General features: G+C 38.2%; 2 protein-coding genes and 1 long non-coding RNA gene across 4 annotated transcripts in view; 2 read left to right on the forward strand and 1 right to left on the reverse strand.

Moving 5' to 3' along the window:
* Positions 1-5,651, forward strand: part of LOC134650363 (uncharacterized) — a 282,213-nt gene extending 276,562 nt beyond the window's left edge. The window contains exon 2 of the long non-coding RNA XR_010097041.1: positions 5,558-5,651. This is a non-coding gene — a long non-coding RNA (uncharacterized LOC134650363). The remainder of the gene's footprint in view (positions 1-5,557) is intronic.
* The window catches only part of LOC134650177 (uncharacterized), a 77,816-nt gene that overhangs the window by 43,939 nt on the left and 11,433 nt on the right, over positions 1-22,444 (reverse strand). For both annotated transcript variants that reach the window (XM_063505070.1, XM_063505069.1), the window contains exon 2: positions 1,512-1,692. In XM_063505070.1, the coding sequence (XP_063361140.1) occupies positions 1,512-1,692 (181 nt within the window). The remainder of the gene's footprint in view (positions 1-1,511; positions 1,693-22,444) is intronic.
* Positions 6,027-21,722, forward strand: LOC134650272 (uncharacterized). The gene is made up of 4 exons (XM_063505231.1): positions 6,027-6,308; positions 12,477-12,652; positions 19,312-19,478; positions 21,517-21,722. Exons 1-4 carry the CDS (start codon positions 6,143-6,145, stop codon positions 21,710-21,712), a joined length of 705 nt encoding a protein of 234 aa, XP_063361301.1. The 5' UTR covers positions 6,027-6,142; the 3' UTR covers positions 21,713-21,722.

A 22,444-nucleotide genomic window follows, 5' to 3' on the forward strand; every position in this document is an offset into this window, starting at 1 on the left:
ACACCTAATAATACTTTATACATCTTATTTTTTACCTTAAATTTCAAGTCAGAAAAAGAGCACTCGCAAGATGTTTCACTTAATTTAGTTGCAAATGCCTCTAGTTCATTTAAGTGCAGTGCAGCCGACTCTTTGCTTAATACATAAATCAGATGCATATTATGGATCCTTTCCTTTGTGCCATTTCATTTCAATGAACGGGTACATTTAGTTTAAGCTTCTACATGTTTGAATATTGCGTTTAGGTTTTATTATTTTGTCTACGTATTCGCGACGCACCACCAACCTTCTGGGCACCCTACCATCCGGCGCCGAGCTAGCTCCCATGTATTACTTGTAAATATGTGTATATAAGTAAATGTTTTTAATTAATTTAATTATTTCTGTTTTTATATTTTTATGTTTATTCCACACAAACAATATTTAGGGACATAATTTCACCGGAGGTCAATTCGTACGAAGTTATGACTCGCGTGTGCATTTCGGTCGTGCGAGCGAGACATACGGCCGAATGAGAACAAGATGATATCATTTATCATTATTAAAATTTAGTCGATACTGTATTCGTTAAAGAATAGAACATATTCCACTGGTTCTTGTTACGCTATCTTACTAAACGATATAAAGTCGCAACTTGACGCTATTTAAACAGTGTATTCTGTTATAAAGCGAACGAACGTCGTCGAAAAGCCAAACGAGGCGACAGCCACTGAACACGGTTACTTGACCGCCCTTTTCTTGTAAAAAGCTTTATGAAAAACCGGAAGCGCTTTAAACGCAACTACAACGTACAAAAAAGTTAGGAGCTTGAAATATTGCATCACAAAAAATAGGAGTACCTACTCGCAGCGAGCCACAGGTATCTGGTAGGTTTTAATATAGTATTTTCCTGAATATTCCGAGTAAAATGTATTCAGATTGTTTTGGAAACAATTTAGATAATTCTATGAGAACTAGTAGATAAATATTGTGTAAAAAGTTACACCTCGAATATTATAATTATATTTTGAAGCTCTAATTTACTTCAATCAAATATTGCAAATCCGGGAATATAATAGGTACATACATATTACATATACGAATTTGATTTGCATAAAAATGCATCGCGTGCACGTTTTTCATTTTATGTGGGTCTTATGGGTATTAGTTAGAGGTATACCTGAGGTACTGACCTATGCTTAGCTCGTATAAGAGAGAATAATCTTACACCGTCTCTCGTATACAGACGCCATTAACACGCACGCAGATGAGGTTCGCCCTCAACCGTCATCACCACGGCCGCCGCGGTCGACCATCAGCCAATCGTCCCGTGGCGTCATACGTTTAAGCACAATGAATTCTAAACCTTATACTTAGGCCACATACTCCACGAGTGGCACGGGAAGTAGCGAGAGAAGTAGGCAGAGACGTAGTGTACCGCGCTACTCGTTGTCGGCCACCATACTGCCCTGCATACTTCCCTCACTACTTCCCATGCCACTCGTCAAGTGTGTGGCCGGGGTATTACTCACGTTGGCAATAGTATAAGAGAGATGCAGCTGTGAAGGCGAGGCTCTCAGCACCGGAACGCCGGCGCGCGCTGCCGCCGTCACGACGGCCGCCGCCGCCGCGCCGCCGCCGACCACGAGCAGCGTAGCCACGCGCCGACCTCCCAACGCCTGGCATGTACGCTCGAGCATTCGCGCACTGAACCTGTGAAAAACAAAATGGCACGTTTAACATGAGTACACTGCGTTTGAGAGAGTGAGATATCTTACTTTTTTAATAATAATAATATAATTATGGTGTCCGGACTTCTTTTACAATAGCCCAGTCTCATTGTCCACCCACACTTCAATCCATAGACCGATATACTTTTCACTTTTTCTACAATAGTCCCAATGCCTGCTGCCACCGGTTCATGGGTTTCTATTGTTGCGCCTGTGAACGAGTTCCAGCAGGCGTTCTACTTCTACATGACATAAAAGCTCTCCAAGGGGCCTCTACGTGTTGGATCTATATCCCCACGCAAGCCTATCAAAAGACCGGATTATAGGCCCGTGAAATGTAAGGAGATACAAATATAATTACTTATTAATGTGTTATTATTCTTTATTCATCCATCTTATCAAAGTATACAAAAAAAAGAGGAGAAATTAAATAAATTAGTACCAAGTCAAGTTCTTATAAAAAAACGGGTTTCGCTTCCTGGGAGCGAGCTAAGACAAAACACGTGATACTCTGTACCTACTTATCAGTCGGTTCTTGTTTTGTTTTGTTGAGAAAATTAATTAAGTAACGGACGGAAGATGGAAATGGATAACTTTTAGGGACTTTTAAGTCACATTTAGGTTAATTATATTAGAGAATGCTGGTTTGCCTCACAATGTTGCAAAAAAATTAAATAAAATTAAATACCTACGGTTGCTTTTTATTGTTTTTGACACAAAAACCCTACTACTATTATACTTGTCTTATAAATGAGAAAATTTGTATCATTGGATGTTTTGATGTATTGTGAAAGTCATGAACTATTAGTAACGGTGTTCAAGTTTTTACATTAACATTAGTTATCAATTTTTGGCAAACGAACAATTCTAGACGCAAGCTTGAACTAACAGTATTTAAATCATCACTATTACTACACCTTACAAAACAAAGTCACCCGCTGCGTCTGTCTGTCTCTATGTTCGCGATAAACTCAAAACTACTGAATGGATTTTCACTCAGTTTTTACTTATCAATAAGGAAGGTTTAAGGTATGTTAATGCGTGACGGCCCCCGCGATTCCAACATCCAACTTACGGCCACCACCTACCTACACCAGCTACCTCCTCTCTCCTTTCAGCTTTAACACAAAAAACTGAGGGGTATTACCTACGTAAATATTTTACCTTTAATTTTAAGCCTTTCTTAACATCATGTCAATCGCTTTCCCTTCAAATAAATCAACAATCTTTACACGTCTGTACTGATATAAGCACACAAAAAAAAGGGTAGTATTCGGAAACGACATGTGATTCCCCACCTGTGCTGAACGGGAATCGAATCAATTGTAGTGATGTGCTTTCTCCAAACAAGGTTACACTAAATTTATGATTACATTCTGAAAAGAAAAATTGACAGTATTTTTTCACTTCGTTCATTTTGTTTATTTTTATTTTATTTATATTGAAACGGATAGTCCACGCTTTAACTATGATTTGATACAAAAGACAAACGCGAAGTGTAGGTAATTATTTTGTTTCTGAAATCATTTTAGTTAAGAAATCGAATCCAGGTCTTTATTTAAGGCTAAATTCTATAGGTATTGCAATGGTTACAAAAACCTTGGCAAATATAAGACCTTGATACCGAACCTCTTTATAAATAGCAATAGAGGATTTTCAAACACATGTACAAATATACGTACATAACCAAACTTTAATAATAAACATTACTTTAGTACACGTACGATGATTAATATTTACCAAAATGTCTGCCTAGAGAATATTTCTGGATTATGGCACATCACTAGTCCCTGAGCCTCGAACTGTGATTAATAGAGCTATTTGTCCTCCGAGGTGTGTGTTTTACGCGCCGCAGCACCCGCTGTGCCGTAAGCCCGTAAGCGTCTGTGCGATTAGCCAGCTTGAATTAGAATCCAAGTTCTTGTTACGCACTCACACGGCTGAGTTTAGTTAACAAGACGGATACCTGCCGCACAAGTTCCTTTTTCTTACTTACTTGTAGGTATATATTATTAGATGTAGAAATTACATTGGTTGGTCAAATTGGTATCTGATATAATTATGTTCCTCGATAAAATATGAGTAATGGATCCGAAGTCGTTAGCATAATCATTCTGAAATGAGGCCATTTAGTGGAAATTTCTCCTTCCCATATTTTTATAATTTACTCTCCTGTGTTTATGTTTACGAATAAGTATTTTTTATCTTATCTTATCTTATATAAATTTCTCGTGTGATAAAATTTCTCACAGTAAAGTTGTGAAATGCGTTGCCACCTCATCTGTGGCAGTGCCAATCAGTGGCGTCGCTATCAGGCGAAATTGAAAAAGTTATGTCTCTCCGTCCCGATTCAAATGAAAGTTAGTTTTGGTAGATGTGTGCAGTTATATATTGTAATGTTCGTGTTTTGATGTAATTGTCGTATATTGTTTATAAAAATTACGGGATGTCTACTTGATCCTTCAGCTGCTAAGAAGTTAGTTGGAAAATTGCCTCAAAATAATAAGTTTGTATCTGCAGGTACCTACTATGTATGAATAGATATAAGTATATTATTTCTTGTTGAACTATTAAAAAAATGTAATACTGTTTACATAATTAAATATCTACTTCCTTATACAGTCAAACAGAATAGTTTTGCAGGGCCTCTGTCCAAATTTTAATAATTTATTCAATAAAAATTTAATAATTCAATAATGATAAGTCGTGTACTTTTGTGTGATTACTTAACTCTTGTTTACTACTAAGAAGTGGCAGTAGATTATATTTAAATATACTTTAAAGAGTTCTTTTCGATCAGTCTTCCACAGCAATATAAAGACCCCGTTATCTTGTCGCACTGACATTGCTTTTCCGTAGAGCGTGAATGTTTTTTTATCGACCATCTAAATGTCGATAGTGTAGAACTGTAGAACTTAAAGTTATATGTCACTGATAATTTCAAACCGCCGGTTTACATTCGGTTTGCAAGGGATTGCGTCTGTCAATGTGACATGCAGTTGCAAGTAGGTAAATCATTTATATAAGGTTATCGCTTCACGTAAGACCAATGAGGTTATCAACTTATTTTTAATCAAGAAGTTTTCATTGACTTAAAAGGCGAAAATTCTATTGCATTATATAAACATCGATATCGAGATGGTCGATAAAAATATGATTCACGCTCTACGGAAAAGCAATGTCAGTGCGACAAGATAACGGGGTCAGAATCGTAGCCTCTAACTAAGATAACCATATAAAATTCGCAACAACATACGGTTCGTGAGTTGTAATGCTGTACAATATGTACGATTAATTTAAGTAAGTACCGCAGCACAGTGTGCGCCTAGCACCTTCATAAAATATGCATAAATTTATGCTCCCGCCAAGATAAATGGACCTGGAAATGTGGGAGCCAGAAGGAACGCAATTGAAATAACTCAATGACGCGTTCCGTTGGTACATAACCGCAATTGGATCGCTTACATCGCTCGGATCAGAATGCGCCACAACTACTTGGCTGCTTAAGTATCGATGGTACAGCTAGATCTTAATTTGGTTAGTGAGTCTCAGCGCTAACTATACTAGTTTGGGTAATATAGTAAATGAAAGTCTGTACTTGGGCATATAAATTAAACAACAGCGTTTAGAAAGAACAAGGTACAAACTGCCGTATTCGAACTTCAAGATATTCACAAGAGACGATACGTACTAGATCCATTCTAGATACGTAATAGTTTAGATTTCAACTAGTTCTCTTTTACAGCGCAATTCGGCAGCCAATGTCACTTAAAACGTTAGATCGAGTTAGATATCTATTAGATGTGAATTGGATCTCTAAGTCATATCTTGTGGAAATCGTTCAAGAGTATCTCCAGAATAGCGCAAATGTCAAATTTGACAGGTTAGATCTTAAACATATCGTTATCGTATCTTGGTGATGTCTAAAAGATATCTAATAGATGTCTATTTTAAAATCAGAATCGGGCCCTATGTCATATTTATAATCGTATGATAACACCGACCAGTACTTTTCGTGGACTAACAAAATAATATATATCCTCTCCATTTGTGTACAGAAGAATCTGATGTATCCCAAAATCCAATAACTCTCAATAGGAAGGATATTGATTATTGAAAGTTTAATGCTCTTTACGAAAATGTTAATCTTAGCTTATCACTTAATTCTTAGTTAATAAGCATTAAATCGTCTGTGTCTACTAGTTTTGTCCAATGGGATTTAAAAAATATTATGAGCAAGTGTAAACCATCCTGTTTGTGAAAACCATCTTATAACAACAAATCTAGTTATACACCGCAACTTATAAACCGCAAGTAGCACAAACCGAGCTCATACAGAATACAATCCAGTCCCGTTCCGTGCACTCAGTGTCTCAGAGGTCGTTTTAAATTTAAAGCTTCAAAAGCGTTTCTTCATTTTACAATTTAAGCCAATGTCTTCCCGGGAATATCCTAAGGTATGGGACCGTTTCGAGCGAACAGTTGACGGTGGTACGATGAAATTCGTAGTAGAGGATGTATCTGAAGCTATGTGGGGCACCGCAGTCGAGTTCATGTTGGGAAATTATATTAAGGAAGATGTTTGGTGGAGCACGGCGGGTGAGTTATGAATAGTGCATTAGAGAAATTCACTGGTTGTATAGTCACATTTTCATGACACGACGTGTGCATTTTGCCAAACATGTTATTTATTTTGCTATACCATCGCAATTTAACTTCTAGTAAATTTAATTTCGCTTTGTACCTAACGCGAACTTCAACTGCATTAAAACTACCATTTATCTAATTTAAGTTAATACAAAGCGGTAGTGCTCGTTACTCGGCTTTTGAATGTTTAAATATTTGTTATATCTGCTGCATTTTGAGCTCGACATGCTCGAACATATCACTAATATGCAAATTGTAATTAGGTATTATAAATACTTACTTACTTAAAATGAAAAACAATAGTCTCCATTGGATTGTTAATTTTTAGGGTTCCGTACCCAAAGGATAAAAACGGGACCCTATTACTAAGACTCCGCTGTTCGTCCGTCCGTCCATCCGTCCGTCCGTCTGTCACCAGGCTGTATCTCACGAACCGTGATAGCTAGACAGTTAAAATTTTCACAGATGATGTATTTCTGTTGCCGCTATAACAACAAATACTAAAAACAGAATAAAATAAAGATTGAAGTGGGGCTCCCATACAACAAACGTGATTTTTGACCGAATTTAAGCAACGTCGGGCGGGGGTCAGTACTTGGATGGGTGACCGTTTTTTTGCTTGTTTTGCTCTATTTTTTGTTGATGGCGCGGAACCCTCCGTGCGCGAGTCCGACTCGCACTTGGCCGGTTTTTTTATCTCGTTAATATTGGTACGCTAGTAACAATTGCATTGTAGAATTATATAAAATTACGTTAATAATTATTATATACTTGTGAAATTCAAGAAATTGCTACCCTCACTCATAACGAGAGTAACAGCGGTTCCGCGCCCTGTAGGTAGGTAAGCTGGGCTATAACCGCGAAAATCGTACTTCGTCAATTGCGGGAAATTTTCTCTGTCACTTTAATTACGTCTTAAGGACAGTAAAAGAGAAAGATCCCGTAATTAGCGAATTTTGGTTTTTCGGTAGGCCCCCAGGTCATACCGCCTGTGCCGTCTCTCGCTACAATTTACAGCTTTTATTTGGTAAATAATTTCCCTTTAATATATACAGCCATTAGAGACCATTAATACTTGTAGTTCATTAATAAGAATACTTAAAAGCAAGTGTTTTTTATTGTATTCTTAATCGAGAGCAATGGATATGGCTGCCTTTTTTTTACAGAATTTAGTAGTGAATTTTTCACAAATCGCCGGTACTCATCAAGTGTAATAATTTACGAGGTTCATGTACACAATCATCATCTTCATCTTCCTCGCGTTGTCCCGGCATTTTTGCCACGGCTCATGAGAGCCTGGGGTCCGCTTGGCAACTAATCCCAATAATTGGCGTGGGCACTAGTTTTTACGAAAGCGACTGCCATCTGACCTTCCAACCCAGAGAAACTAGGCCCGTATTGGGATTAGTCCGGTTTCCTCACGATGTTTTCCTTCACCGAAAAGCGACTGGTAAAATATCAAATGATATTTCGTACATAAGTTCCGAAAAACTCATTGGTTCGTACCGGGGTTCGAACCCGCGACCTCCGGATTGCAAGTCGCACGCTCTTACCGCTAGGCCACCAGCGCTTAGGTTCATGTACACAATATGTTTGTTAAAAACTCACACGTTATATTGTTGCTTGTTAGGGTGTTTAATTTTTCCGAATTTTCGATTTTCATCTGACTTTGCTCGAATTCTGGTTCTTCCTGATTAAAAAATATTATATACCAAAAAAAAATCGGTGAATATTTAGAGGTTGCACAACATCAACAAAGTTTTCTCAAATAACCAACGACTCTACATCGAAGGGTAGAAAATGGTTTAAGCGGCTACCATCAAAGCGGTGAGTAGTGTGATACTGAACCTTCTACATATAAATCAATTTTAAAATTAGTAGTTAACATGGATTTTGGTTACTCGATAAATGTTCTAATTAAGATTTTTCAGTTTTTCCACCTGTTTCCAAAGGAAAAGTGGTTTTATCGTGGTTTAGACGCAAAATGCAGTTTTTTCATTAGATTTTAGCCTCAGTTCATTATATTTTGTTATTAAAAAAAATTGTTAATTTTCACGCAATGTATGGGGTTCTCCCTCCACATTTTCAATTTGTGCAACCTTTAAACGTTAATCGATTATTATGAAAATTGAAATAGATAGTTTTTAGAGTGGGGAGACCCGATTGGTGAGCAAAGTCAGGAAAAATATCACAACTCTTTTTAGGGTTCCGTAGCCAAATGGCAAAAAACGGAACCCTTATAGATTCGTCATGTCTGTCTGTCTGTCTGTCCGTCTGTCCGTCTGTCTGTCCGTCCGTATGTCACAGCCACTTTTCTCCGAAACTATAAGAACTATACTGTTGAAACTTGGTAAGTAGATGTATTCTGTGAACCGCATTAAGATTTTCACACAAAAATAGAAAAAAAACAATAAATTTTTGGGGTTCCCCATACTTCGAACTGAAACTCAAAAATGTTTTTTTCATCAAACCCATACGTGTGGGGTATCTATGGATAGGTCTTCAAAAATGATATTGAGGTTTCTAATATAATTTTTTTCTAAACTGAATAGTTTGCGCGAGAGACACTTCCAAAGTGGTAAAATGTGTGTGTGTCCCCCCCCCCCCTGTAACTTCTAAAATAAGAGAATGATAAAACTAAAAAAAATATATGATGTACATTACCATGTAAACTTCCACCGAAAATTGGTTTGAACGAGATCTAGTAAGTAGTTTTTTTTTTATACGTCATAAATCGCCTAAATACGGAACCCTTCATGGGCGAGTCCGACTCGCACTTGGCCGCTTTTTCAATTATAATTTCCCGAACTCCGGCCGACAAATTAACGTTTCTAAGCTTTGTAACACCTTAATCGTTACAGGTAACTTTTTGGATGTTTGCTCTGACGCCAATCAGAGTTTTCCCAATTAAGAGCTATCCTTTTTTCCCATCACTCTCATTTATATTCCTAACATGATTTACATTTTGAATAACACAGTAATAAAAAGAATAATTATATGTAGCTATCTCACTGTTAATGAAACATATTTATTTGTTTTACAGGAAGACAAATTTGTTATTTAACTCCTCGTGCTAGTTAGTATTGATTGTTGAGCATGCAAAAAAATTTTTCTACTCCCGTACTTTTATTTGTCATTTAAAGGGTCGTGCACACACCTTTAAAACCCTACTTTATAGTTGTCATGACAAGTCTTTAGTCTATTCCCCAAAAAAGAATTTGTGCATACACGCAGTATCTTTTTGGCGATTTTACGATACTTCGTGTAATGTCCACTTAAAAAATATTGAATGAAATACAGTGTTACCAACCTTATTTTAAATGTCATCTGTGACAAATAAGTGAACCATAGACATGTTTTTTTTTTTAATTTCATTACCTCCAGTACCCTCCATTTTTGCTACTTCATGAATTAAAAATATTTGTTAAATTTACAATTTTATTTCAAAGTAAGTGCTTGGTCGTAGAAAAGTATTGTATGCAACGTTGTTTAACTGAGTCAAAAAATACTCGTGGCGTCTTTATTAACAATTTTCGGCTTCGCCTCAAATTGTTACTCACGCCACTCGCCTTTTTTGACCTCTCTTAAACAACGGTTGCATAAAATACTATTTTACACCACATTAACGCGAGAAAAATACAACATTCCTCTTCCTTTTCAAACTATATACATCCCACTACTGTGCATACAGTTGTGTGCAATATAATAGCAGTGATGAAGATTGTCATAGACTTTTTGAATCTACTTAAACAAGCAGTCAATAGTAAAATGAAAATTAGGGGAACTATAACTTTAGATCAATTATATGGGATCTTTTTTATAATTCTTATGCATTACTTGACATTGTTTCAAAATTAACTGTAACCTTTATTTAAATAATATTGGAAGTCAAAAAAGATCGTCTTATAGAAAAGTTTATTTTTTTTTCTGGGTGACATAGGTTTAGATGTAAGGCTTTGATTGGAAATAATAGGCAAAATACTAAGTTACAATAATATTACACAATTGTATTTTTTTCGTAGGTTGTTACGTTTTTATAAGAATTTCCGCGAGGTAATATAAAAGCCGATTTTCATGATATTTTTTTTTACTTCCAATATTATTTAAGTAAAGGCTACAGCTAATTTTGAAACAATGTCAAGTAATGCAAAAGAATTATACTAAAATATCCAATATAATTGATCTAAAGTTATAGTTTTCCCCTAATTTTCATTTTCCTATTGACTGCTATTACACAACTGTATGTACCTAGGCGTATAAAATATACAAAAACAATAAACGAGATAATAGAATGGCAGTTAATAAAAGACTTAATGTTAATTAACCTAGTACTTTCGGCGGCTGCGGGCTCAACACTTTTTGCAATTAACAGAATCCCTTCTTATGGCGGCGAACATTTTCTCACGCAAGAAAATAAGTCATTAGCCTTATTCACTGGCACAGATCACTTTACTAGTAGATGGATTATATGTCATTCTGGTCCCGAATTATTGTAATCACAATATCAAAAATGTATTACTTAAGATGGTCAATACTCAACAGGGTTTCCCATGGGACCGATATGAAAAACGTAAAAATATACTTACTGTAATTACTGTAGCTTTTAAATTGTATAATGCCCCTCCCTCACCTTCATCTCACTTTCTTCTCTCATCTACTCAAAGATAACTGATATTTTACTTTGTATTTTGTATTTTTGAACAAAAAAACACAGAATTTACTACTACTATTAAAATGAGGGGTTTGTCTCGCAGTGCAGTTATTTACAAACGCATATTAAATTTTATGTATTATGACAGGAAATATTGATAAACGCGTTATAACAATATCTACCTTTAACAATAAAAGTTTAACAGGCACATTGCACTCCGCACACAGACAAGACATCCTCTAGACTGAACATAGTAACGCTACCCCCTCTGCCACAAATATACGGTAGTTTTACTCCATCTTCGAGTCAAAGTGTCAGAATCGTGCCGTGATTGGTCCGTGTCTTTGAACGGACCAATCACGGCACGGGATTCGCTCACATCGTCCCCCGCACCTCAGTATTTTTGGCAGCATCGGTTTCATGAAATAATTGCTCTAAACTCCGTCTAGAGGATTCCTAGTCTATGACTCCGCACTAGGCAAGGCCTGTATCGCGGGGGTCAAGGTCATCAATTTTGCGCAGTCTGTACGGCGTAGTCTATGTTCAGTGCCGACCGCCGCCCACCGCCCTATTATCCCGAGGCTGGGGTTCGCCCTAATGTGCTGCCATTACCCTTCTGCGCGTCCTCGGATACCTTCCGAAATTATAACTTTATTGTACACTTCCCGCGTAATCAAATGTAAATTTTGAACAGAAATTTATGTTAAACAAACCGGCCCTCAATCACATATCGTTGATTATATTACATCACCTATTACATATAGTTTGAGGTAAATTTGTTTAACAACTCTTAATTTTTAACTTACACAGATATATCGGATGGGGTTCGTAGCATTAGCAAATGTTTAAATATCTCTAGTTACCCTCTGATTTCCCATATTATAAGAAACTCAATTTTACCGATTTTAAATTTTCATTTTAACTTACACAAACCATGGATCTTGACAAAATAACAATATAGATCGTTAGCTTAAACTCGCCTTGTTAGTTAATTTGTCAATAAAACACAGAAAGATGATTCGATTTTATTCCGTAACTACCTATCAACGTCATTTTTGTATTAAATATATTTACTTAAAAATAAAAATTTATTTCATTCAATTATATTTCATTTAATTATATTTTTTTTTCATTGTTTTACTTAATACAATTTTCAACTCAAGTATAATGACTTATTTTTCTGGCAAGTCCTATTTTTTGTAATATTTCAAATTGGATTAATAATCTGCTTTTAATAAATTTATTTTATTAAATTAGTATTCTGCCTTCGAAGAAATAATAACGGTCAAACTCCATTTAGCAAAATTACTTAGTCTAAAAAAATCCCGGAAAACAGACGTCAAATAACAAGCCCATTTCAAACGTCGGGACCGATTAAGATTGGAAATTTTCCAATTGATTTGTATGGGTTATTAATCGAGTCGAATTTAATGTGGGTCGAGGATGATTAATAGTCTACCTTTGTATAGGTACGGCGAGGGACCACGATGCCGTGCAGGAATACCGTGTGCTGCTGACATCGATCATTAGGCAGAAGATGTCGCTTGCCTGCTTTCTGGCTGACGGAGATGGATCTGGACATACTTTAGTTGGTGCGAATCTTTGCCTGCCTCAGGTCAAGGGAGAGTTTGTGGACCATAATCCGGTGATTATTTTTTTGTACAGTTCTTATTTTTATTTGCACTCAAGTTCTATTATTAATTTCAAGTTACACTTTCATAATCATAATGAGCAGCCTGTGGGTAAACTACACTCGAAAAACGTACTCGGCCCTACGCGTACAATCTAATAATGCGTTCAGGGTGCTGATGCGGCTGCCCCGCTTCTGCAGCGCATCAGGGATGTTTGCGGAGGCGAGAGTTGACTGCTTTTATGCAACAATTAGAAAGAAGTGCGCGTCCCTGGTGCGGAGGGTGCGGGATAGCCGCAACAGCATCCTGGCCATGATAGCGGATAGGATTGATTGTCCTTTTATACGGCATTGCTGCAGTTTGCACATTACTAACTATGCTCAAGTAGTCGAGTGATGTGCGCACTGTTGCAATGGAGTATGTATTTAGTTATTAATGTACAAATACCTTAGATATAAGAATACTAACGTAGACAATAAGTTAGATATTTATTATGTTACTAACCATGTATTATGAATCTTTGTTATTTGAAATAAATGATTATTGATATTGATATTGATAATCATTTATTTGCACATAAAAAGGGTTTTACATAGAGGTGTTATAAAGTTACATTTCCAAGCCTTTGATAGTAGTAGGTATTTATCTGTAAAACTCGATGTAAATAATGTAAATAGTATTAAATTTAATCGTGAAAATTAGGCATACCTAATTACCATACCATAATATGTTTAACCTACTAGTTCAGTAACTTTTTCTTTGCTGTGCTGCTGCATTGAAGTGATAATCAAAATGATTTGACAATATACATAGACTTTTTCAGGTTTTCATGAGAGCACTGGACACTTCAAAGGGTATATTTGATGGCAAATTTAAAAATACTTTTTTGGTAGGTGAACATTACCATCATTTAAGGAACGTAAAGCAAGCGACTACAAATCGGCTAATTTGCATTCAATTTAAAATTCTAAAATCAGCTTGTATGATGATCGGCCTAAAAGCTTTTAGCACCGAGCGTATCAATTAATTCCTCTGACATTATTAAAAAACACAAACGGTTGTACGGTGTACAAACAATGTAAATTAGGCCCAAATGCCAAACATCATTGCGTTATTATGAGCTTCATTTCGTGGCTTGCCAAACTTTCAATAAATATTTTACTAAAGAGAATAACAGAATAAGCCCGAGTCCATTTCATCTCGCTACCCCATTTCATCTGAGCTTTACGCCGATCGCCGTTCCGCCCTAACTCTGGAACCGCTCCCGTTTATTCTTCCATTTCTATTCGAGGCCGACCTAGTTTAAGCCCTTAGGGACTTAAGTACAGTATTATCTATATTACATGCCATCAGTTTATCATTTTTTTTTAAGTTTGATATAGGAACTTTAAAAAAAGATTAATAAGACGGCGTGCTAAGAACTCACTTTGCAATAATAAAATTGAAAATGTTATTGTAAAGTTCAAATATTTATTTAACACAGTCACTGCCAGCCACCCGCTAGGCAGGTTCTCTGTTCGTGGGCGCTTTTCACTACATACGGTTTTCCCGTGTTAACGGCTACGTTCGGAGCGCATAGCTCGCGCTGGCAGTGAATGTGTTGATAGTCAAGCTATCATTCAAATACTTTAAGATAAATTCTCATTTTGTGTCACTTTAATAATATTCTTGACGTGTTCACTGACTACACTGCACTGGACTTCCTACATTACTTAACAACTTAATACTCATTTATTCCGAAACCAAATTTACAAATTTATTTTAATTTGTAAAGTCCCCAGTAAATCCCTCGGGATAATTATATTTGCAGGAGCACAAGAAAACACAGCCGTTAGGAATCTTCATATATTGCAAGAATGACCTTATTTCTACCCGCGCTGTCATACGTTTCTTAAAGTGTAATTATCTACCTACATTACATCCCTCCACGCTTAATTACAATAACAACCCCAACCGAAGTACTTATTATTTAAAACCTAAGCTAACCTTAAACCTAGTATTTATATTTAGGAGGATTGTCTACACGACATTGTCTCACATGACGCTCAGGGCGAGTCTGGGGCGGTACAGGTGCGTTGGGCGGCGATGCGAGTGCCTTAGCAGGGCTCGGCTGAGAATCTTCGCGGTCGGCATCATGCCATGTCTCATCTTCTCCCTCCTCTTCGAGCTCGCCATTACCTACGCCCTCAACCAACTCTTCGGACCTCACCACTGGTTCCTGTGTAGTTTGAACCGAATCTTCCTTTGGCCCTACAAGCGAACTTAACCTACTCGTCCTCCGTCTCAACTGATCGATATGCCTGTGCACTTCCTTACCATCCTTATCAATAACCTTATAATTAGTCCTCCCTAATTCCTTTGAAACCGTACCCGGAACCCACTTCTCACCTTGTAAGTATTGCCTGTACCACACGGTGTCTCCCGCCTGCACCCTCCGTTGCGTCCCTCCCGCCGCCTCCGTTTGCTTTTTCTGTGCGGCTAAAACCTTAGCTCCCCTATCTGGCTTTAAAGCGTCTAATCTAGTGCGAAGCCTACGATTCATTAGTAGCATAGAAGGAGTTTCTCCCGTCGAGGAATGTTCTGTGTTACGGTAATGCAACAAATAAGTATTTAGAGATTCTAAAACAGGTTTTTGTTCCGATATAGCTTTCTTTATCACTCGCTTCATAGTTTTGACCGCATTCTCACAGGCCCCATTGGATGCGGGATGGTAGGGGGCTGTGAATATGTGCTCAATAAAGTTACGACTAGTATGTTCTTTAAATTCCTTACTGGTAAACGGTGGGCCATTGTCTGTGACTAACTGTTTAGGCAACCCGTACCTACTCCACAACTCAGTAAGTATATTTATTGTAAAGCTAGCGGCCGTACTGGGCACTTGAAATACCTCAATCCATTTCGACATGGCGTCTAGCACGACGAGATACATTTTACCGTTAACAGGTCCCAGGTAATCTAAATGCAGCCTCGCCCAGGGCCTTGCGGGCCAGGGCCAGGCGCTCGGCGCGTGGCGCGGCGGCTGGTCCGCGTGCGCCGCGCACACCGCGCACGCCCGGCACGCCGCCTCCACGGCCTCGTCTACCCCGGGCCACCAAACGTAACTACGGGCCATCGCTTTAGATTTCACGATACCCATATGGGGTTCGTGAATTATTTCTAATACCCTAGCCCTACAGCTCTCCGGTATCACTACTCTATGACCCCACATTAGGCAGCCCAGCTCTTCGTAAAGCTCTTGTTTCCTATTGAAATATGGCCTTAAGTTTTCTATGTCGCATTCTGGCGGCCAACCGTCCCTAACGTACGATAAAACCCTACTAAGCATGGCGTCCTTAGCGGTTTTTAATTTTACTACATTGTAATCTAGCAGTAAAGCCTCTTGAGCAAAATGTAAATATGTCTGCTCCGGAATAGTAGCCTCCTCCGACCGCCCCGCCTCCGGCAACCGCGACAAGCCGTCCGCGCAATTATCTGTAGTTTTGACGTATTCTATCTCGTAATCGTACGCGGACAAAATAACGGCCCACCTCTGTATCCTACTAGCCGTCATTTGAGGAATGTCTTTATGTTGGCCAAATATCGAAACCAAAGGTTTATGATCGGTGCGTAATAAAAATTTGCGACCGTACAAATATTGATGAAATTTCTTTAACGCGAATATTATTGCTAACCCTTCGCGATGAATCTGCGAATAATTTTTTTCCGCATCACTAAGTGACCTCGACGCAAACGCAACTGCACGCTCGCGCCCCCTATCGTCGGTTTGTGAAAGTACTGCCCCGACGCCCCTAGGGCTCCCGTCACAAGTGAGCACCAGCGGGAGGTCTGGATCGTAATGGGCCAGTACCTCCGCGCTCGTCAGCAATTTCTTTACTTCCTGGAAAGACCACTCACACTCCCCGTCCCAGTTCCAGATTACATTTTTCCGTAGTAAGTTATACAATGGTGCTAATATGAAACTAATATTTTTGATGAACTTCGCAAAGAAATTGACCATCCCTAGGAAAGAGCGTAACTCGGTCACATTTTGTGGAGCAGCCATTTTCAGAATAGAATTTATTTTTGACTTATCTGCCCTTATCCCGTCTTTGGAGACCACGTACCCCAGATAAGTAACCTCTTGAGTTAAGAAAACGCATTTACTTTTCTTTAACTTTAACCCGTTGTCTAACAAACGTTGTAGAACCAATTCGAGAGAGTGAATATGCTCCGCCTCTGTCTTACCCCCTATTATCACGTCGTCCAAAAATACCTGAACGTTTGGAATGCCCTTTAATAAACCTGTCATTATTCTTTGGAAAATACCTACACTTGATGCCAGTCCATAAACTAAACGATTATACCTGAAGAGGCCTCGATGAGTATTTATTACGGTGTACATCTTAGACTCGTCTAGCTCCACCTGGTTGTATGCTTGCGATAAGTCAATCTTACTAAAATATTTATTACCGTTTAAACCTACTAACACATCGTCAATTTTAGGCAAAGGATAACGATCGATCAGTAAGACGGGGTTCAAAGTAGATTTATAGTCCGCACATAATCTAAGAGTGCCATCAGGCTTAGGAATAGGTACCAGTGGCGAGGCCCAGTCGGAGTGATCCACGGGCTCGATGACGCCCGCGCGCAGCATGGCGTTCAGCTCGGCGTCCACCCGCGCGCACAGCGCGTACGGCAGCGGCCGCGCGCGGCGGAACACCGGCGCCGCCCCCTCGCGCACCGCCAGCGTCGCCCTGCCGCCCGTGTACCGACCCAGACCGCCACTGAACAGCTCCTTATATCTGTCGAGCAAATTCACAATCTTGTCATTTACATGCTTTAATTCCTCTTTTCCCGTTACAAAGTTACAGCTAACTTTAGGAATTGGTATATCCGGAACCTTAATACCTAATTCGGCCAACCATTGCCTCCCTATTAACGAAGTCGTACCGGAATCTATTACAAACAATTGCAAAACTTTCGTTATATTTCCGTATCTGACTATAGGTCTAATCATGCCGAATGGTTTAAATTTATAATTATTGATAAATGTGAAAACAGTATTACCCGATTCTAACTTACAATAATTAAAGAGGTCCTCATACATATTTTTACTTATACAGGCAATAGCGGTTCCCGTATCAATCTCCATAGTAACCAGTTTATTATCTATATACACAGAGACACTTACTGGTTTATAGTCGTTCAAGCACAGATGGTTTAATTCTTGCTCGATGTCATACTCATTCCCGCTGATCTCTGCGTCCTCCATCTGTTGCACATTTCCGAAATGCAGGCCACTTCTCTCCGCCCTTGCCCACTCTGGGCAAACCCGGCGTAAATGCCCCGTGTGCTGGCACTTGCTGCATACAAAGTTCTTATAGCGACAGCTCCCGTAGGTATGGTTTTGAGCGCCACAGGCCCCACAAGACGAATAGCGCTGTTGCGGGCCGACTGTAGGGCCCCCGCCGGGCCGGTTGGCCCTCCCGAATCCCGCCCGCTGCTGGCTGGCCCATGCCGGGCCCGCTCCGCCACCTCCCCGCTTGCGTAGGCCGCTCCCGCCGGCCGGCGCGAGCGCATGCACCGCGGCCGCCTCCCCGCCGCCGCCGCTCCCGCTCCCGCTGACCTCCGACCCCCGTGACCCCTTCGCCTCCACCGCGGCCGAGTCCCGCTCCGCCGCCTCGAGGGCGGTCGCGACCTTCACCGCTCGCGCATAGGTCACGCCGTCACTCTCCGCAAATAGCCGCTGGCGAATAATGTCACTCCTTATTCCACATACGAACTGATCCCGCATGTTGTCATCCAGTTTATCTTCGAACTTGCAATATCTTGACAATTTTTTTAATTCCGCTACATAACCGGCTATAGTTTCATCCGCGCTCTGTCTCCTTTGTCTAAACCGGAACCGCTCTGCCAACGCCGATGGCGCCGGCTGTAAGTGATCACTCATGCACTTTACCGCCTCGTCAAATGTTAACTTTTCAGGTTCTTTCGGGCTGGCCAAATTCACTAATAGTTCATATGCTTCGTCCCCCATAGACGCGATAAGCACTGGTAACTTCATATCGTCCGCCACTTTATTAACCTTTATGTACATTTTGAGCCGATCCACGTACGACGACCACACCCCGCACTTAACGTCGAACACACTTAACTTTCCGATCGACATATTGAACTCCGCTGTTAATTTTATTGTCCGTCGAGAGCTCGAGAGATCACTTATTCAATTGACTCGTCGCCACTGTAAAGTCCCCAGTAAATCCCTCGGGATAATTATATTTGCAGGAGCACAAGAAAACACAGCCGTTAGGAATCTTCATATATTGCAAGAATGACCTTATTTCTACCCGCGCTGTCATACGTTTCTTAAAGTGTAATTATCTACCTACATTACATATACATATAAGGGGCTGTGGGAAAACTAAACATTACTACATTCAACAATTCGTACACATATAATTTAGTAATTTACCCGGGCTTGCTAGTGTGTACTGATTAACAACACGAGTTACATAATATATCGTGCATGCATGCATGTGCAATCCAATAAAATGTTTAAAATTGTTTAATTTATTTTATTTTATTTGTATTTCTTACTAACTTATTTATTAAGCCACATTGTACTAACAAATTATGGATGTAACGTCTGAAATAAATGATTTCAATTTCAATATTAATAAATTTCCTTCCACAGCCAAAAACCGAAGCCGGCCTATTATCCCTACGCATGTTCGCAGAGGCGATGAAAGTGCCCGTAATTTATGATAAATACGGAGTTGGTGAATACTTAATGGGTGTCGGCCTCTCCGTAGCCCCGGAGTACAGGAGATTGGGCATCGCCACCGAATTACTCACGGCGAGGTAAGTCTTAATCACATCGTGTTATACCGGAATCCGTTAGCGCGGAAATCTATTCATGAAACAAGCTCACGCTACCTGTCACCCATGTGGGTGGGCATTTTCAGCATCATGCTGACGCCAAAACCGTCTGCCACATCATTTAGAAATAATTATAACTTATACTTAATATTATTAGAATAGTTAGTTTAAGTTAGTTAGTTTATATTTTGTACTTTTTTTGTGGCAATAAAGCATTTTCATTTCATTTCATTCATTCATTCATTTCATTTCATTTCTGTATTCAATATGGTGAGTATTGACAGATTATAATTATGTTAGGTTCATTTGTTGCATTGAAAATGTTAGTTCGATTGATATACAATTGCAAAAGGTAATCAAGAGTCAAATATAGCTTATGGTTCGGAATGTTACTCACTAAGTAGTACAAGTTCAATATGGTATTCGATGACTCTTGGTCCTATTTAGGTACATAACTTATTATGTTTGAAGTTGTTGATTTTAAATTTAATAATTCTTTATACTTATTCTTTACAATTATTATTACTAATAATTATTGTTTATTGATAAGTATTACAATTACCTAATGTAGTTTGTCAATAGGGTTTTATAAAATTTGTTTTTAAAGTTCCAATTTTTTTGTTAAAGGTTAGTCATTTTATTCATATTTTGGTTGTACTCGTAACTTGCAAACTACATTTTAGTAAACAAGCTTGCATTATTACACTCGTATCACTGTGCAACTAAGTTAGAACATGTTTTACGTTACGGTGCAGAACTTGGTGCATGTGATTGCACATCGTAACATTTACGTACAAGTTACAATTGACATCAACATAGTATGGTTAAGTACCTACAGTAACTAAGTATATCTTATTAAAATTTGGTATCTCTATACCTACTACAATAAATCTTTGAAGATACGAAAAGTTACAAAACTGCTACAAAGTTTCAAACAATAACTTTTGGAATAATAGAATAAAAGTAAAATTTAAGTATATTCATACCTGCTGAACAACATACTTACTTTTTTTTTGGAATTTAAATATAAATATTTGTACAATATAGCTGCATATATTTTGTAATTGATTAAATTATAAACAAGTGCAAATGCTTATTAATCAAAAGCAGCCCGGGTGCTTATATATACATGTTTAGTTTATATTTAAGTTTAGTTTATAATATTGTTTGTATGTTTATTGAATAAATAAATTTATTAAGTATATGTGTTGAAAACATAAGAGACTGGTTAAAAGTGAAGAGCATAGATAGACTAATTCGCATGACTGAACATAGAGAGACATATAGACATTATGGTCGCCGACCTCCTGGACGGAGAGGGCACGTGCAGAAGAAGATGTTGAAAACGTAAAAATTAAGTCTGTAGAAGCCTTACAATTTTCTGTTCAAACTAATGTTGACACTACAAAAGGAACGCACTACAGTAGAATAGAAAGGAGCTAACCAAATGATGACAGGCTTCAATTATTGTTAACTTGCTGGGTTTCCGCTTAATACTTGCACAGTGCAATTGCAATTGGATTCAACTTGGCACCGGTACCAAACTTCGCTTTCAACTATTCTCAATTACTATTGGTTTTGGCGAAGCCGTTTGAATGCATAAAATTTGAATTACTGAATTGCGTAAGATATCCAATATTGACGTTTACTGATGTATGCTACGTTTACTCTGAATTAATTCTTGTTCGCCACCTTTTAGAAATGTTTTTGATTTCTTAATAAATAAGTCTCGAAGTACTGAATTATAACAAAATATGAACTCTAAATATTGAGTATCTTAAGAGCAACTATGTACGTAAGAAATCGAAGTTCAATAATTATCTAAAGCATTCAAAACTAATGTTTCACAGTATGGATAATTTTTAATCTAAATTTCAAAATTTCTCGACATGAAATCTTATTCAATATCATTTTTACAAAGTGGTTTTCCTCGCAAACCATAAAGTTAAAAAAAACGGTTGAAAAAATGTAGGTGACTTTCCTTTCCTAATATTCCTATGAATGTTGTTTTTTTTTTTAGAATCGCACTATCGAAGAGCCTGGGATTTCGAGCAACTGGCGGCATCTTCACCAGTGAACACGGTCAACTAGCTGCTGAAAAAGCCAGCTACGAGTGTCTTTACACAATTCCGTACAAAAAGTTTGGTAAACTCTGCAACATCGTCTTTAACAGTAGCACGCAAGATTTGAAGATATATGCTATCAAAACTGAATGAAATATTACTGTTAATAATAGCCTTATCTACATTTTGTAGTAACAAGCTTGATAGAATATTGCAATGATGGAATATTGCAAAAAGGTCGCCGTGTTTTTAAGGCCATTGAATCATACGTAATATTTTTTTGCATAACTAGTTCGTTTCGTAATTCTTTCAATTTATAATAAAATTTGATGAAACAATAAAATAACTTTTAAATTATCATTTAAAGGTACAGACAGACTTGGACATGGCAGAACTATAAATAATCCGTTTTTGCCATGTTGATACGGAACGCTAAAAAGAGGCGAGAGACTTTATTATTTTGATAAATACTTCTGTGTTGCTGATCTGGTATTAGACAATGTCTAGCAAATTTTCTGATCGAAGATAAGTAATATTCACTTTTGATTGAATCTCCGTTTTATTTTCATTTAGCGACCCGCCCCGGCTTCGCAAGGGTTAACAAATTATACATAAACCTTCCTCTTGAATCACTCTATCTATTAAAAAAATCCGTTGCTTAGTTTTAAAGATCTAAGCATACAGACAGACAGATAGGGAAGCGACTTTGTTTTATACTATGTAGTGATAATAGTAGCACGGGCCGCGTAGCCAACATGCCAATCGCTTACGCACCGTAGCGATGGAAACGCGGCTATCACAGTCGCACTAATATAGAAGAGTGATAGAGAGACACAAAGCGTATCGTTGTCGTAGCGATAGCGATTGTCACCTTGGCTAGTCCGG

Source organism: Cydia amplana, chromosome 8 (genome assembly GCF_948474715.1).
Source record: "Cydia amplana chromosome 8, ilCydAmpl1.1, whole genome shotgun sequence".
Taxonomy (NCBI): Eukaryota; Metazoa; Arthropoda; class Insecta; order Lepidoptera; family Tortricidae; genus Cydia; species Cydia amplana.